The following is a 19,068-nucleotide window of genomic DNA, read 5'->3' as shown; positions in this document are numbered from 1 at the left end:
ACGTTTACAGTAATGAAATACTAACACACTACAACCAACGTCCTACTCACGATTACAGTAATGAAATACTAACACACTACACCCAACGTCCTACTCACGATTACAGTAATGAAATACTAACACACTACACCCAACGTCCTACTCACGTTAACAGAAATGAAATACTACCACACTACACCCAACGTCCTACTCACGTTTACAGTAATGAAATACTAACACACTACACCCAACGTCCTACTCACGTTTACAGTAATGAAATACTAACACACTACACCCAACGTCCTACTCACGTTTACAGTAATGAAATACTAACACACTACACCCAACGTCCTACTCACGTTTACAGTAATGAAATACTACCACACTACACCTAACGTCCTACTCACGTTTACAGTAATGAAATACTAACACACTACACCCAACGTCCTACTCACGTTTACAGTAATGAAATACTAACACACTACACCCAACGTCCTACTCACGTTTACAGTAATGAAATACTACCACACTACACCCAACGTCCTACTCACGTTTACAGTAATGAAATACTACCACACTACACTTAACGTCCTACTCACGTTTACAGTAATGAAATACTACCACACTACACCCAACGTCCTACTCACGTTTACAGTAATGAAATACTAACACACTACACCCAACGTCCTACCCACGTTTACAGTAATGAAATACTACCACACTACACCTAACGTCCTACTCACGTTTACACTCCAGAGCCTGTGGCGGATGAAGTACATGCCAAACTGCCTTGTTGCATGCATCACAATTGGTTGGGGTACGAAAATGTAAGGGTATGAATTCATGACCTTTGTGCTGAACCATTGCAGATTTGTCCTGTGTAGAAGGAAAACACACTTTTATTAAAACATCTGACTGATGCGTAGTCCCAAAATCATCAATTATTCTGCACGAAAAATATTTTTTTCTTTTTGAATTTTGGCAATTTGCCTTTTCTCATATGTAATTACCGCAAAAGCAACCCTTTAAAGCAGTATATTTTAGGCACATAAGGTTAACGTTGTGTACCAATTTCTTGCAAAATAATAAGTTCAAAGAATTTTGTTTTCGAGTAGTTTTATATTCGTGATCAATTGACATTTTTTCTTCTTTCTCAAAAGTTTACCTGATTCATATCATGAGTTATCTCGTCAGGTCGTCTATTTTCCCCTTCAGTAGCATACAGGACCTGAAACAATATTGTAAAAACATCAGGTGTCTGTTACAAGAATACCACATTGTAACTTACAATATTGGATTACTACATGTCAGGTGAGTGTGAGAAAAATTGTTCATGTTCATATCTGTATTTGTTTCAAATTCTTTATTAATTTTATTCCGACAATTCATTATTAACTGTATGAAGATCAGAGAAACCTTTCCATATACTTGAGGTCAATGAAATTTCAAGCAGAGCACTCACAACCGAGATGTTACATTCTTTTTGACAACCCCTGAAGATTAATCTTACAGCTTTTCAGTACAAAGCACTCTAGACCGACATACAAACAAGCTTGGAGTTTAGGTTTATAGCTGATTTTCACTGTAAAACACAAAGGACCAAGACGTTACATACTTTTTGACAACTCCTGAAGTTTAAGTAGTTTATTCATTACATTAGTTGTGCGAGCTAACTTGGACATACCTGGAATATCCGTGGGATATCTTTGGCATCTGCTCTGTAAACATCACCCTGGCTCACAGGACGAACATGGAATAATTTTCTGTGGAAAGAATCGCAAAATTTAATCATAAATACTACCTTTATTTTCCTACATAATAATTACGAAACTTCTTGTAAATCCTTTATTCTTAAACACTATATAACAATAATCTGCCGACATTTGTAATTACAATCCTGGCTACTTGTGATTATCTATGAGTGGTATATATATAAGGTAAACTGGAACAACCTGATTCCTGGTATACCCCGGGCCTGCCCTTGCCCACTAACATTGGTGTGGAAATGTTTTAGGCTTTTCAAAACACAACCATCATATACTGTATGGAAAGGTGTAGAGCTAAAGCATGCAAGTTGAAAATAGATGCAACAAGAAATACAAGCAAACTCATACAACTAGCAATGTTTCTTTTCTGCCAGTATCTAATTTTCACTGTTTTTCTTCTGCCCTAAGACTGTATGGCAAGATATATTAATATAGCAGATTTTAGTTGAGAAAGAATATTAGGACTATTTCAGTTAATGAGTCTACCAAACAGGAGAACCCCATGCGAGTCAAACTGAGACCACCCACAGAAGTGATTAAATTCAAACAGTAATGTATTATAATAGACTACATTATCTCCAGCACCCATCATGTATAGAATTTCTTTATTTCTGGATTTCACCTCGATGGATTAATATTTTACTAGAATAGCACTATAGTGCTGCTGAATCAGATGTGATGTACGAAGGATTTATGTAGAAACAATTTGTAAAAGGAACAATGATCAGTTAAGGACATGTGATGATGTGATGTTCATAGACTGGAATCATTATAATTTTAGACTCTCTATACACCGACAGATGTTGGGAGACCTTGTGTTTTCAATCATTCAATAAGGCCAATCTGGGCAGGTTAAATGTGGCTTACTACTTAAGTCAACCACACCAATGATCTTTTCCTTAAGAAAGCCTATCAGTGTTAGCGAACATGAGAATCATGAAAATTTGTGTCTGGATGTCTTAGCTTAATGTGCTGTTTCAACAAGTATACTGTCCTGTTCTGTAATGTGAATCGGTACCAAAATGCCTGTACTATATAACAAAGTTTAAGTCTGCTATGTTAACAACGATGTAACAATGTTGTAAGTCTACTATGATAACAATGCTGTAAGTCTATTATGATAACAATGTCGTAAGTCTACTATGATAACAATGTTGTATGTCTATTATGATAACAATGTTGTAAGTCTACTATGATAACAATGTTGTATGTCTACTATGATAACAATGTTGTAACAATGTTGTAAGTCTATTATGATAACAATGTTGTAAGAACAATGTTGTAAGTCTTCTATGATAACAATGTTGTATGTCTATTATGATAACAATGCTGTATGTCTACTATGATAACAATGTTGTATGTCTATTATGATAACAATGTTGTAAGTCTACTATGATAACAATGTTGTATGTCTACTATGATAACAATGTTGTAACAATGTTGTAAGTCTATTATGATAACAATGTTGTAAGAACAATGTTGTAAGTCTTCTATGATAACAATGTTGTATGTCTATTATGATAACAATGTCGTAAGTCTACTATGATAACAATGTTGTAAGTCTACTATGATAACAATGTTGTAAGTCTACTATGATAACAATGTTGTAAGTCTACTGTGATAACAATGTTGTAAGTCTATTATGATAACAATGTTGTAAGTCTATTATGATAACAATGTTGTAAGTCTACTGTGATAACAATGTTGTAAGTCTTCTATGATAACAATGTTGTAACAATATTTTAAGTCTATTATGATAACAATGTTGTAAGTCTATTATGATAACAATGTTGTAAGTCTACTACAATAACAATGTTGTAAGTCTATTATGATAACAATGTTGTAAGTCTATTATGATAACAATGTTGTAAGTCTACTACAATAACAATGTTGTAAGTCTATTATGATAATAATGTTGTAACAATGTTGTAAGTCTACTATGATAACAATGTTGTAAGATTTTTCCAAAAGTTACACTGTAATTTTTGTTCATCAATGGCAAACTATGATATTTTTAGATTTTGTCTCCCAATAGCTGAATTTGCATGTAGCGAAAAAACACCCTATGAGTTATACAGTATCTCAAACACTTAAGTCTAAAATCATGTATGCAACAGAGTTTTTAACACGGACATATGACATATCCTGTCGATCTCAAGTGTTTTTTCCTGGTCTGAATGACATTATCAAGTATTACTAAAATGTACAATACTCACTCAATATCTAGCACCAATACAGGGTCAGCATTCTGTTTGTCGTTCTCCGAGTTGTAGAACAGCACTTTGCGACTACTGACCACCACATATTGCTTCTTCCAGCCGTACTTTTTAATGTTGGACTTGTTGGGCACGGCCAGCCAACCCTCCATGAGCGTGTCCGATGGTACTTGAGATATACTTGTAATACTAATATCGCCATCGTTTTCACCATTACCACTATGCACTGATGCTGAGTCTACGTTTAGGAACGTCAGCTTTTGTCTCAATAACTCAATCTCACTGTCTTTTGCGTCTAGTTCCATTTGCAGCTTGGACCGCTGTTGTCCTTCCTCGTACAACGCAGCCTGGGTCTCACTCAAGTCGCGCGAGTACTTCTCGATCATCTTGTTATACTTCTCTCTTTCCTTGAGGAAACAACAATAAATATTTTTTTCTGTATAAACTTTAATGGCCAATTCATCAATATCATACTCAATAAAATTCTTACGATATCAGTTCCATTGTAGACGCCATCATTATCAAGACAGCAAAACTATTGAACATCACCAACCAACTATAATGAATGACTTTCTATTACTAAGTAATCAATATTTGAATTAAAGGTGGATTTTGATAAATTCAGAGGGAAACGAGAATTTTTTCTATTACTAAGTAAACATGTATACATAATATTTGAAATAAAGGTGGGTTTTGATACATTCAGAGGGAAATCAGAAAATTTTCTAACAAAATATTTCATAAATGGTATATAAATGTATCAATCTGTTTTCTGTTTTTACAGTAAATATGAAGACCAATTAGACTTGGCTGTATAAGACCTCAACACTAACGTACCATCTGAAGTTCTTGTTGTGCTTTGCGTAGTTCACGTTCCTTCTTCTTCATATCTGCGTCTGGTGTGCTCTTCTTGTTCTTACCCGGAGGCTTGAATTCCTTCCTATTCATTATCTCAGCTAATTTATTAACGGCCTGAAAACATTTGAAATATATATAAGATATTCCGTAATCAAAAATTCACTTCTGAATTAATACATTTGAACAAAATATTTAAGCACAAAAGCAATGAATGGAAATTAAATACCATAAATTTTTATCTTTCAATAAAATCCATATATGACGTGATTAATAAGATCTGATGATACTGATTTACACAGCATTATTTCACCAGAAAACTTTGTGGTGACTCAACGTTATACTGTAACACAGTGATAATTTATGTAATAGTTGCTGCATAATCAGAAAACATTTCTTGCTATGTTTAATTAATGACTTTAAAGAGCTAGACATTAATCATAGACTTTTAAGAACTAGACTATAATCATAGACTTTTAAGAACTAGACTATAAGCAAAAGGTCCTCTTTCATCAGGTGTCTGATTTATCCTACAAATAAGTTTTTTTCTTTAAATAACATTGAAGTATAATCTTCAATTTAGTTTTATGTTTACTATAAACTGAAGTGTAAACTTTCAAAATCATTTCTCCTCACCTGAATCTTTTTTATCTTTTCCTCTTCAAAATTCTTTCGTAATTTTTCTAGTTCACTACCAGCGCCCTCTGCATTATGGGTTTGTATATTACGGAGCTCTGCGGAGAAACAATAACACTTTTAAAGACAGATTCACAAACAAGACACAAGAACTTAAGTTTACTTTGGTTTATATTCCAGAGATTTCTGCAGCCCAAGATCACAGAGTTATAAAAGTGTTGATGCCATTTCATGTCAATAAATGGAGTATTCAACACCGCAGTTAACCTTTATATGAATCACATAACACTAAAGACTGAACAATCATTAAATTGAAAATTTCATATCATTATTATTATTTATTTTATTTTGTTTGTTATTGCATTAAGGCACCAACATTTTTATGTTAGGCTGAAAAAACCTTTTTGATCGTATCAGACAATAACTGTTTCTTTGCACCTCACCTGAAAAGTATTTACAATATTTGGAATGGTCGTTACATTTTACCATGATAATGCATAATTAGTAAGGAGTAATACAGTATTTCTACAACAAGTAATCTTACCTTCGTTCTTTTTCTTGACTTGCTTACTTAGTTCATCACATTCTGCTTGAATCTCCTGGTTTCGTTTTACAACGTCTCGCTTCGACTCCTCTAACTGTGAGAAAATAACAAAGAAATACTTACGTTTGCTTAGTATAAATTATTCATTGTAAACATCAAACTGTTGATACAATATATCTCATTTGAAATCACAGACACTTGTCAAAGAAAACATGACATCATGGAAAAAGGTATTTAATCCATCAACCAATCAGAAAGCCGCATTCTGCATACAAAGACTGGACAATTAATTATTGTAAGATAAATAAAGTTTACATTTAATATATAAACATCAACACAGTGTGTGTATAATCGCCCCACTTCAGACTGAGGCTCCTTACCACTTGATACTGGTATTCCTTTTTGCCAGTGTCACTCTTGTGTCGGCCCATTAATTCTTTTATTTCTAATTCTAAAACAGTTTTTTCTTTCTCCACATCAGACAGTTGTTCCTCTGCGATAGATCGGGCCAGTTGTTCCGAGTCTGCTTTGGACAGTGCAATCTCTAACTGAACAGCCATAGAGTCCCTGAAATTACAGACAGACAGTATAAATATTAAAGTAAGTAGTTTAAAGTCTAAACATCAAATCTTACTGTAACTTGTATCTTCAACACTACAATACAGTATACAGAGCCGGTTTTATTAATCATTAATAAATGTTTTTGTACATTTAGATGTATTTTCTTGTATTGACATAAAACACCACTAAAATTTATTACGTTTATTTCTCATAAATTTCAGAATGGTCTAAACCAGTCACCAGTTACAAGAGATGTTCAAATTTGCTGATATATCTCAACTCACAGACCTTGTAAGAGGTCAAACTCATAAACTGCTTTAAAATTTTTGCAGATATGCACTTCAGCTAACAGTATCTCCTTACTGAGAACCATAAATCTACGCCTCAAGAGTTCTTTTAAAAAAGGTTTTCAGGGAAACATTGACATTGCAAGCTGAGCGCGACCTCAACATACATAAAATCAAAGGCGCTTCATGGTCGGTTTGCTAAAACATGAAGATGGGTTTGGCTTTGAGCATGACATAATTACAGGTGAAACAAATTTTGCTTTCAAAATTCCAATGAGTATGTGTTAGAACTATATTGGTCCTGAGGTCCCTCAGAAGGTATCTACTATTTCTTACTTTTCCTTTTCTACACTCTTCAGGTCCATGACAGCATCCTGGTGTTGTTTGGTCTTCTCCTCCACATCCTCCTTCAGCTCCTTCACTTGTGTTCTGTACAGCGACTAAACAAACACGTCATAATTACTATCACTTGTGTTCTGTACAGCGACTAAACAAACAGGTCATAATTACTATCACTTGTGTTCTGTACAGCGACTAAACAAACAGGTCATAATTACTATCACCTGTGTTTGGTTTGGTTTGTTTTTGTTTAACGTTCTTTTAACAGCCAGGGTCATTTAAGGACGTGCCAGGTTTTGGAGGTGGAGGAAAGCCGGAGTACCCGGAGAAAAACCACCGGCCTACGGTCAGTACCTGGCAACTGCCCCACGTAGGTTTCGAACTCGCAACCCAGAGGTGGAGGGCTAGTGTTAAAGTGTCGGGACACCTTAACCACTCGGCCATCGCGGCCCCTATCACCTGTGTTCTGTACAGCGACTAAACAAACCAGTCATAATTACTATCAAATCATTGCCAACTGAATTGGATTCGGAGACAAAGTTTTCAAAGTCAATTTTAGTAAATCTATCTCCACATTGTCAAATACATTTTCTCTCTTTTGTAGATTGATGTTAAATTTCTTTTTGCAAAGACTTGACTTTGTTACAAGTTTGTAATAATGATTTGTATTAAATGCATTTTCCTGTGTAAATACTTACAGAGAAATACTGTTCTGCTTCCAGCTGGTCCTGAAGTTCCTTCATTTGTAGATCTGTGACTGACATATCTCTGTGAAGGTAAACAGTTTTTGTCAAATTCTAAATATATTTAACGATTCATTGATATTTGTTACTGAAAACCTCTGTGAGGGTTTAATGCTTAATTTTTTCAAGGATTAACTTAGACCTGTGACAGACATATCTCTGTGAAGATAAACAGTTTTTATCACATGCTTAAAATCTTTAATGATTAATTTAATTTCATTACATAGTCTGTTTAAACAATTGACTGATACAATTTTGCTACCTTACTTGATGAAAATATCCCAATATATTAAAAGATACAAGTTTTAAGTAACTAACTAGTTATAAAGGTCAAAACTCACTCTTTCACTCTCCGTAGCTCTTCTTCAAGATAGAGCTTCTCCTCTTTGGCATCATCAAGTTCCTGAAATGTAACTTAAGTATTAACAGTGATTCTGATCTTAAACATTGTACTACTCTGAATGTGTTTAAAATACTTGTATAATCAAGTCTCATTAGAATCCAGATAAATCTGTTTCAAGTGTGTGGACAGGTCCTGTTTTCAATGATATTCAGTTACTTAAGGAAATCCTTAACTTCAAAATTCTTTCATCGAAAAGCATCACAAAATTTAAGGAAACTTCCTTTACTACAACTTTTCAACTTAAATCCAATATTCAAATATGTTCCAATAGAAAATTTGAAGTTAAAGAATTTCCTCGAGTTAAGGAATTTGAGCTGAGGAACATTGTCGAAACCGGGCTACAGTAACATTACCTTTTGGATATGTCTTTCTAAGCTCTTTGCCTTGGTCAAATCCTGAGCCTGGACTTTAAAATCACTCTGCATTAAATTACGCCGCTGAATCTCTTGTTCAACTTGTAAGGATAAATTTCTTGACTGGAAAGAAACAAATAAATGAATTTATATATAAATGGTTGTTTTTAATCTTCTATCAATATTCACCCTTCCTCAACTATCCCTGTTTGCGAAGTATGACTGCTGACCTTTCAACCACAACAAACAACATTTTAGAATCTAATATAGCTGTACAACTTATAACACTGATGGTGTGAATGTAAGCTAAATCTTTGAAGACAGAATATCTTGTATAATATAATTGTTTTACAATGATGAGAAAGAGATTATTATAATGTGTGGGAGACCGTGGGTCTGGCAGTCGACAGGGAAAAATATGTCTAAAATGGCACTTAAAACATAAGCATGTGCATGCTGTTGAATTGTAAATTATTATCATCTTCATAAATCGTGGATGATCATTAAATTCAAAAGGTTACTTCAGCAGATTTTTTCAAGTGGGTCCATGGAATTCATCATTCAATACTTGGTAAAAATTTCAATACTTTTAGTAGCTAATAACCTTTGAATACTCCTGTTCTTAGTGCTGTAATTCTAAATAATAAATCATAGTCTCTAACAGTGACAAAATATAATGATATCCATCACCCTGAAAACCTCCCTTACCCTAGTAGTGGTATATTTATTTCTCTAAGTCTATCTCTTTAATAATTTGTAAAGTTTTCATTAAAGAGATAGCTATAACAATCAACTACAGTTTTTTTACCTTGTCTTGTTCACAACTCAGTGAGTTTTGCAATGAAGACACCTGTTGTTTGAACTGAGAAATATCAACTAGAAGTTCTGAATTTTTCTTTTCTATATCCATCAATCGTGATTCTGACATTGTCCGTGTCGCATGCTCCTGGTCAAATTTCTTCTGGATCTCTGTAAGAGGTCAAGGTCACAGTAAACATAAGAACATTTTACATTCATTCATGTTGAACTGTGACATTAAATTTGACAGATAATTGTTTAAACCAGTTTCAGCTGCAAAATATTTGAAGAGATTTTTCCGATGCTTCAATTAATTTTACATGATTTGCTGCAAAAATGTTCATTTCATAAAGATTTTAACGAATACACAACTTTCAATGGGTATTGAGGCAACATGCTAATGCCCAGATAAGCCCTTTCCCTTACAAGATAAAAGATTTTAAAATACATCTTTTTGTAAGACAACAAATCACAACTGTCAAAATATCACAAAATCTCAAAAGTACAGGATAAACACAATTACAAGATAAACTTTTGCAGATTTTATTTCTATCCAAGACAATACCATAAAATTAATATTTTAAAATTATCCCTGACTTTATGTGAACACAGACCTTTCACCGCTTCCATATTGGCCTCCTCGGACGATATGAGCAGAGTTCTCTTGTCATCATTAAATCTCGCGACAGTGTCTTTATGTGAGACAACCTCAGTGTCGAGCTTCCTTCTGTAAGCCTCCAGCTCAATCTCCATGTATTTCTTGTCCTAATAACATAGACAAATATAAGATCAGTTCACTGCAAATTCTGGAAACAGTGTTTCAGAGATTTAAACCGTCAAGGATGATTTTTTTTAAATGTCTCCATCAGAACCATTGAGAGTACAATTAAACCTGTTAAAGTGAAAATGCATGTTTCCGAAAAAGATTCCAAATTATATCAAAAGAGCAATCACACTGCCTTCAATTATCTACTATAATAAAGCTAGAGTCAGAGATGGTTTGAGATTTGATTTGATGAGTTTTACCTTTTCTAGTCGGACAATGGATTCATTCAGGCGTTTTAGTTCATCGCTGAGATTCTGTTCTTTTTCAATTCCTCTTTCTTTTTCTTCCTGAAGTTTAGCTATTCTTTCTGAAAAATGAAAATCCCAGAACACATCTAACTAAATGCTCAATTAAATTGATGGTTAATCATCTAATAAGAGTATGCCATTAAGAAACTGTATTTGCTTTAAATCTTACATAGATTTAACCAACTACAATTAAAAATAGATTTTAAATGACTAAAGACTCACATTAGTGACACATACCGTTGAGTTCTTGTGTGTGAGCCGAGTTTTGACTGTGTGAGTTACGCTCCTGTCCTAGTATACATACCGTTGAGTTCCTGTGTGTAAGTGGAGTTTTGATTGTGATTTACTCTCCTGTTCTAGTATACATACCGTTGAGTTCCTGTGTGTGAGCCGAGTTTTTATTGTGTGAGTTATGCTCCTGTCCTAGTATACATACCGTTGAGTTCCTGTGTGTGAGCCGAGTTTTGGTTGTGTGAGTTACGCTCCTGTTGTAGTATACATACCGTTGAGTTCCTGTGTGTGAGCCGAGTTTTGACTGTGTGAGTTACGCTCCTGTTCCAGTATACATACCGTTGAGTTCCTGTGTGTGAGCTGAGTTTTGACTGTGTGAGTTACGCTCCTGTTCTAGTATGGCCTGTAAGTCTATCAGTTCCTTCTGTAATGACTGTCGGATGCTGACCACTTCTGTGTGCTTTGTGTTAAGGTCTGTGTAATTGGACTCCAGGATTGAATATCGCTAGAAAACATTACCACAAAGATGAGTATATATCAGTCAATCACACTTACACTCAAATAAACAATATCTAGCCACTCCATCTTAGTGATAACCTACAGATCTAATTATTTGACTTTTCATTCGAAATATTGTTCAAAAAGTATTCCATGTTTTATTTCACCTCAAAAACTGTAATAGTTATCATCAATATTTCCCAAATAAATTAATCAGTTACAAATATCAATTTGAAAGCTATTACGAATTATATCCCACACAAAAAATGTGAAATTGTGCAAATCATATAAATAATCTTGCTTCAAGGAAAGACAGCAGGCAAGGCACATTTTTGTTTTGTTAACCTCAACTTCACCACATACTAAGATATTGCTCGAAGGGAAAACAAAATTTTCTACTGCAAATTAAGACTACAACAGATCACAATTTTTGACTTGAATAATAGCGACCTTGACTTTTGACCTGGACGGACACTTCAGTGAAGCATTGCGAAGTTTGACTGTCAATTAAGTAATTACATCGAAAGCTTTATAAGGATGAAAATAAAGCACTTTTTCTGGTGTGTCAAAAAGATTCGTATCCAATGACTACCTCCTAATAAACATACAAACATACTTACCTGTTGTAGTTCTGAGCAATTTTTCTTGAATTTAGCTGCATTATCAGATTCTAATTTTAATCTCTCATTCAGGTCTGCAATCTGTAAATATTGAAAATTATGTTAATTATTTCACACTGAATCTATTGGAAATATGTGAGCGACCAGGGAAATGATGCAAGTTTTCGCTGTAGTAGCTGGTGGCTACCTCACTGAACATATGGGAGCACCATCACATGCTATATACAGCAATTTTTCTAATTATATCAAATATTTTAATATGTACATATTTTAATATGTACAGATCAACCACATACGCAGAGTCAAGATGATTTATTTATGACATTTTCAAGATCAAAAGTATTTCTGAAATTTTCAAAATCATATGGTTGATATATTTAGCAGATACATATTATCAGTGAAATGTAGATCTGCAAGTACAATTTAAAAAGTAGTGCAAATCAGCTGTTGTGAAAATGGACAAATGACCACCCATAGGTGTTGCGTAGCTGGCAGATATAATTCAGATTTGTAAGATGGTACTGACCATTTTTTCTAAAGAGGTGAGCCGATCACTGGTGTTGTTTTTACTGCTCTGCTCCCTCTTGCGTAAATTCACCTCTTCAGCCAGAAGTTGGTCTTTCTCCTTAAGTAGTACCTCCAACTTCCTTCTGTTCTCTGCCTCAATATCTGCTTTCCTCTGACTCTGTTAATACACAGAATATGTCAAGCTTAACAAGTAACTTGACACTCAGGGTTTCTTGTATTCTGGGGGTATGGGTTTCTTGTTACATTTTTCATATTTAATATTTAAACAGTTGACACTCAGGGTTTCTTGTATTCTGAGGGTATGGGTTTCTGGTCACATTTTTCATATATATATTTTTTTTTCAGTAATAGAGTTTTTATTACAGTGAGTACAGTCCATATTGAATTCAGAACATCCTAGAAACAAAATCTCCCTTATCAAATGTTAATCAGAAGCCCTGAATATGGTATGATAAAGCATTATATACATGAGCCATGAATTCAGAGACCCCTCCCCACTTCAAACCTTCCACTGACACCCTATTGTACACTTCCAGCGATATGATACCTCTTTCTGGTCATGCTTCAACAGAGCCATTCTCTTTTCAAATTCGCTGCACTCTCGTCGTAACCGTGACTCCTCCGTTGAAATTCTATCCAAATCAATCTTTAACATCCTGTAAGACACAGATACTATTCACTTAAACATAGATAAATTCTCCACTAATACGCAAAATTCTGGATAAAATTAAAAACATATATTAAAGATATTTTGTGAAACTTCTAAGAAAACAGTCCAAAAACCATTTAAAAGTACCTGAATTTAATTGACAACTTAAATTTACAAATGAGTACTATTGACTTACGAAAACTTCTTTTCGACCTCGTCTTTAGATGATCTGAGGGATCGGACCTGATCGTGGAGATGTTTGTCATCACTCTCCTGTCAAAGGAAATCACAGTCAACATTTCTATTGTCAACATCTGTACGGTACAATATCTGTCAGTGTCAACATCTGTACGGTACAATATCTATCAGTGTCAACATCTGTACGGTACAATATCTATCAGTGTCAACATCTGTACGGTACAATATCTATCAGTGTCAACATCTGTACGGTACAATATCTATCAGTGTCAACATCTGTACGGTACAATATCTATCAGTGTCAACATCTGTACGGTACAATATCTATCAGTGTCAACATCTGTACGGTACAATATCTATCAGTGTCAACATCTGTACGGTACAATATCTATCAGTGTCAACATCTGTACGGTACAATATCTATCAGTGTCAACATCTGTACGGTACAATATCTATCAGTGTCAACATCTGTATGGTACAATATCTATCAGAGGGAAAAAGGGGCAATTTGAGATTTATTCAACTTATTGCTTCCAACATCAGCACACAATACTTATTATTTTTACATTTCTCACATTAAATAAAAATTTCTCCATGTTAAGTCATAGTTTCTAAGTTCATGTTGAAAGCTACAGTCTAGCTCGGATACTCCAAGAAAGGATTCAGAACTGAATCAGGAACTATTTCACTTGGTGTAAAATGGCATTTTTTCTATTGTACTGAAAAGATCTGCTCAATGATATTTAGGTTTTTTTTATGTTAGTTTAGATTGCTTCACGTTTCCCCGAGCCAGGAGCTATCAGTCCACTTACCATCCTACGTCCAACAGCAGACTGAAACACAGGGAAAAGGCAACATGCAGACATACATTCACAACATGCAAAAACAAATTGTTGTAACTCAAACAAAGCTACAGAGGGAATTCACTTAAACATAAACTACATGCATTTCTGCTTATTGATTAATATGAAAAATTTGTTGCATTGACATTTAACTGTTACTGAATTAAGTCTCTAACATAATGATTAAGATCTGTATTTGTGAGAAGAAATTCTACAGAATGAAGGACTGATCAAGACTTGCCATTCGAGTTAAAGTGTGCTAGCTATTCTAAATGACACATTTATAAACACAGGGTGCGAGAACTTCTACAAATGGTGTAGATACCTTATATGTCATAAGGTGCGAGATATTTCAAAGATAATGGTATTTCTTACTATCACATTGTCCAACAGTCATTATACAATTATTTAGTAATTACAGTTTAATTTCTATCATCTTGATTTCTGTTTACTAAGTACTGTTAATGGAATCTTGTTTATATAACAATGTACATTATATATACAGAGGAGCCCACTTATTTGCATATCGGTTATTTGAATATCCCGCTTATTTGCATAAAATTCTCAGGTCCCGATTTTTTTCTTCTTTATCTTTGTATTTTAATCCCGTGTATTTGCATCGACTAAAACACCGACTCCCGCTTATATGCATAAAAAAATTCCAAAAAATCGAAAATTTTTAATTGATTTTAGGGTATTTTTGTGATTTTCCCGTAATAAAAGTTTTATGAAAAGTGTTTTTAACTTACATATTGATTCGACACGATGTACGTTATCTAATCATTGGTTCGATGCATCAATATCGACATTTAGTTATTATCCAGACCATATCAGTAGCATTGTGAAGAAGAATTACTGAATGAAATATTGATATGTCTCCTCTTTTGATGAGATTTGTTTATTTATTATAGCATCGATCCAAACCTGTGTTCTGTGCAATTGAACACTCGCTGAGGCAGGTTGCGATCGCCATGATTGTTTACTAGGCGCGTTGCATTGTGGGGGCATATGTGTAAGGAACGACAACTCTTTGTGTGTGTGCGCCATTTTCCAAAACAAACCCAAACGACAATGCACATCTCACGGTCATTTAAGACAGTCTATTGCTTAAGCAGTTCATCATCTATGATCAAACAATTAATATACTCATAGCAGGAACAAAACACATCTCAAGACGATAATGAATGTTTATTGAAACGATCACATTGTACATCGTAGTGCCAACCCACGCGTGTATGACCGATTTCGGACCCACAGACTCGGAGTGACAAGCAGTAAACGATGAAGTACAAATGTATATATGCAAATATTTGTACATTTACAAAGAATAACAACCCATTTATTTCGTATTTACTCTTATATTTTAAATAATGTTTTTTTTTAAATATGTTTTTAATGCAAATAACGTAAACAATCATATAGCGCCCGTTTTGAGTACCTACCTGACGATCTACATAGTGTATAAGAGGGGCCAAAACCCAACTCCGCCTATACGAATACTCCGGTTATTTGCATATTTTGTCATGGAAAAAGTGCTATGCAAATAAGCGGGTTGCTCTGTATATGTATATCAGTTGATATTGAAATTTCTTAAAGGAATAATTGTGCATTTCTTTTTTATAAAAAGAATAGCAGTGAGCAATCACATACTAAGGTGCTAAAAACATATTTCATACCATGAAGCACACAAAAATGGTTTGCTTACAGCACAATCATTCGCTTATTTTCGGAACCATTTGCTTATTCTCAGAACAATTAACTTATTTTCAGAAAAAGTTACTTATTTTCAAATCAATCTCCTTATTTTCAGAACCATTCACTTATTATTAAAGCCGTTACCAGCTTGCATTAATTGTTTTCCACATTTTAAATCTGTGTCAATTAATTCCATAGCAAAACTTGATACATTTACCTAAAATAAATGCCAGGTGAGGAAAACACACATTTTAAACACACATTACAGGATTTTTCTTGTGAATTCATTCTGGGCCTAAACCAGTCCAATTTACTGATAGACTTATAGACTTAGACACTTTTTGTTCATATTTGATAATTTAAAGAGGAGAAGCCCCAATAAAAAATCATTATTTTTCCAAAATTTTCCAATTTTTTTTTGTTACGATGATATACGGTAAACCTCCGGTTAGTTCGAACAAAATTATATAAATATTGACGAACCAGTTCGAATTAATCCAAATTATGCTTCAGGAAATAAGCGTGAGTTCGAACTATTCGAGTCAATATCGGCGAAAAATCTCGGCAGACAGAAATCATTAGACACAAATACATCCATCATAAATCTGATACGTAACAACGGCGGTCTGAACAATGGCACATTTATAAGTAAGTGAAATGATAGTATTTTATTTAATTCAATGTTAATTGATTGTTAAACGTTCTTCATTTCGCGATAATTATTATGGTTATTGCGCGAAGCCGCTCGGTTAATGCGTAGCTACAGTAGGCCCCAAAACAGTACAGTACTCACGTTTCATTTGTGACACAAAAGTTAAACATTTGTACAGTATAATCTTTGCATGGTTATATTTTTTATCTGAATCAGAAACTATCGCTATATTATTGTAATAAATGGTATCTTTAATACATCGAAAGCAGTCTGCATAACCTGTTGCGTTTACGAAAGCACTGCTGTAAAAATATGCGATATGTTGGTAAAATTAGGTCAGAACATCAACATGTCTGCTTTTAAATATGCCCAGTCGTATTATCTACCAAACATAGTTGATACCTGCAAACTTATCCATCACTAATTGGGACACCTATGGATTGTTTTGACTGGATATGAATGCTCTTCAAGTCACTCAGCACGATCGGGCAGCCGATCCTTTCAACTTTTCCGCAAGCGACACCTCCTGTGGCCTGCTTACCTAGCGTGAGGTCGCAGGTTTTCAGGTAATACCTTGATTGGCAATACTTAAGAGATGTCCAGTCACAATTAAATAATCATAATGCTAAGTTAACACTAGTTATATGTGAAAATACAAGGATGATTTCTTAGTTTGCCATACAGCGTGCATACTGTACAAATATCGCATGTTATTTATACATTGTCGGGGCCTTTTGCCACCAGTTGTCTCGTGCGTGATGTATTTTGGAATGTAAAAAAAATTAAATTAACGCTAAAATATGTGGCATATATTAAATCACAGACGCATTCTAATGATCATGCATGCAATCTAATAACCTAGCGCTAAACGTGCTTGCTGATCAAATTTAAATCTTGGCATTTTTTCTGGGCCGGTCATCGGGGCCGAGTCGTCGCGAGCTTTCAATGGAGTTTACGGGGAAAAAAATCTTACTTTACGTTCTACATTTGACAAGTTCGAACTATCCGAAATGGTGTCAGTTATATACAGCTTGAGTTTGAACTATTACTAGCTAAGAAATTATTGTTTTTCTTGAAAAAAATGTGTGTTCGAACTATCCGCGTGTTCGAAGTAATCGGAGGTTTTCCGTACTTTAGGAAATCCTTTTTTTAAGAGAGTGATCATGAACACCAAACAATAAGTATATATATCAGATTTTAACATTTTGATATATATGTCATCCTTTTTTTATAACTTAAGAACTGTGACAATTCCCCAGAAAAATCCCTGTATCAGTCCGGTTTGTTTTAGTGTCACACAGGCGGAGAGTAAATATGGGTGTAAACAGGGGAGTAACTGAACACTAAGGAAAGATTAAAGAAACTACATATCAAATTGGGTCATCAGGTCTCATTCAGGCCTTTCTCACTTCAGTTTTCTATACTATATTTTATGTGATTCCTGCATACCACTTACAAAAAAATAAATATCTTTCCAAACTTAACAAAGTGGTAAGTCAGAATTGACAATATGGAATAATGATTAATTTACTCAAAAAAAAAAAAAAAAAAAAATATTAATCATTGAAAAAAAAACAATTAAAAAAGAATATGTCCTTAATAAATATCTGCATAATAGCAAGCATACAAGTTATATAATATAGAATAATATACCCTTGAATCTCTGTATTTATATACATGCAGTAATAAAAAAAATAACATGCTAAGTCTGTTGATAATCTTGTTGTAGGAATTGGAAGTTTGACAAGTGCAATAATATAATATACATTCTGTTGGTAATGGAATTTAAGCAAAGACAAATCAAACATTCTACCAAATATTAGAACTACTCTGACACCAGGCTTTGTATTGGACAGTACACAAGAAACCTACAGATATACTTACATCAATAGTGGATTGCTAAAATCAGGTCAATATTAAACTCTTAATGTTAGCTCATAATAATCAGAAAAATAATTACTGATTAAAAAGATTGAAATATAGATTATCTTTAAAAACATGAACCTCTCTGTTTTCAAATATTCTTCTCTCTTTAAAGATTCATCTTCATACTTATTCATTTCTTTGAAATCTTTTGATTGAAAAATTGGTAAATCCTATTCAATATCTATATTTAGAACTTACCCCACCCCTCTTAGATGGCTGTCCTCCAATTCCCTCCTGTAGTAATCTGGAAAGTACAGTACGTCACAAATTAAATTCTCATTAATATAAAATAAGATGATTAACAGCCAGGGTCATTTAAGGACATGTCAGGTTTTGGAGCTGGAGGAAAGCCGGAGTACCCAGAGAAAAAACACCGGCCTGCGGTCAGTACCTGGCAACTGCCCACTCGCAACCCAGAGGTGGAGGGCTAGTGATGAAGTGTTGGAACACCTTAACCACTCGGCCAATGTGGCCACTGATGATGATGATGATGATGATTGTAAATAATTGTAATGATTGCAAAAGAGGCTATCAAATTATTTCACTTTTATCAAATTATTTCACTTTTAAGTAGATTATTTCACTTTCAAGTAGATTATTTTATCAAATACAAAGCATCTGCAAGTATTAAATAGTCAAAAACATCATGTTGTTTGGTATTAAAGTGAAGACTGG

General features: G+C 34.0%; 1 protein-coding gene across 2 annotated transcripts in view; it reads right to left on the bottom strand.

Annotated features, from left to right (window-relative positions):
• The window catches only part of LOC117326171 (rho-associated protein kinase 2-like), a 44,226-nt gene that overhangs the window by 2,795 nt on the left and 22,363 nt on the right, over window positions 1-19,068 (bottom strand). The window contains exons 12-34 of one of the 2 annotated variants that reach the window (XM_033882810.1): window positions 18,592-18,637; window positions 18,352-18,366; window positions 14,091-14,111; window positions 13,277-13,353; window positions 12,979-13,087; window positions 12,430-12,588; window positions 11,904-11,984; window positions 11,125-11,290; window positions 10,507-10,613; window positions 10,095-10,245; window positions 9,491-9,651; window positions 8,683-8,805; window positions 8,268-8,329; window positions 7,882-7,951; window positions 7,181-7,284; window positions 6,377-6,563; window positions 5,997-6,090; window positions 5,453-5,550; window positions 4,799-4,933; window positions 3,962-4,368; window positions 1,664-1,742; window positions 1,145-1,207; window positions 723-855 (exon numbers count right to left, since the gene is read on the bottom strand). In XM_033882810.1, the coding sequence (XP_033738701.1) occupies window positions 723-855; window positions 1,145-1,207; window positions 1,664-1,742; window positions 3,962-4,368; window positions 4,799-4,933; window positions 5,453-5,550; window positions 5,997-6,090; window positions 6,377-6,563; window positions 7,181-7,284; window positions 7,882-7,951; window positions 8,268-8,329; window positions 8,683-8,805; window positions 9,491-9,651; window positions 10,095-10,245; window positions 10,507-10,613; window positions 11,125-11,290; window positions 11,904-11,984; window positions 12,430-12,588; window positions 12,979-13,087; window positions 13,277-13,353; window positions 14,091-14,111; window positions 18,352-18,366; window positions 18,592-18,637 (2,648 nt within the window). The remainder of the gene's footprint in view (window positions 1-722; window positions 856-1,144; window positions 1,208-1,663; window positions 1,743-3,961; window positions 4,369-4,798; window positions 4,934-5,452; window positions 5,551-5,996; window positions 6,091-6,376; window positions 6,564-7,180; window positions 7,285-7,881; window positions 7,952-8,267; window positions 8,330-8,682; window positions 8,806-9,490; window positions 9,652-10,094; window positions 10,246-10,506; window positions 10,614-11,124; window positions 11,291-11,903; window positions 11,985-12,429; window positions 12,589-12,978; window positions 13,088-13,276; window positions 13,354-14,090; window positions 14,112-18,351; window positions 18,367-18,591; window positions 18,638-19,068) is intronic. The other variant, XM_033882811.1, reaches the window with a different exon arrangement.

Source organism: Pecten maximus, chromosome 4, assembly GCF_902652985.1.
Source record: "Pecten maximus chromosome 4, xPecMax1.1, whole genome shotgun sequence".
NCBI lineage: Eukaryota > Metazoa > Mollusca > Bivalvia > Pectinida > Pectinidae > Pecten > Pecten maximus.
The sequence above is the reverse complement of the archived record's forward strand: the minus strand, read 5'-3'. Positions and strand labels throughout refer to the sequence as shown.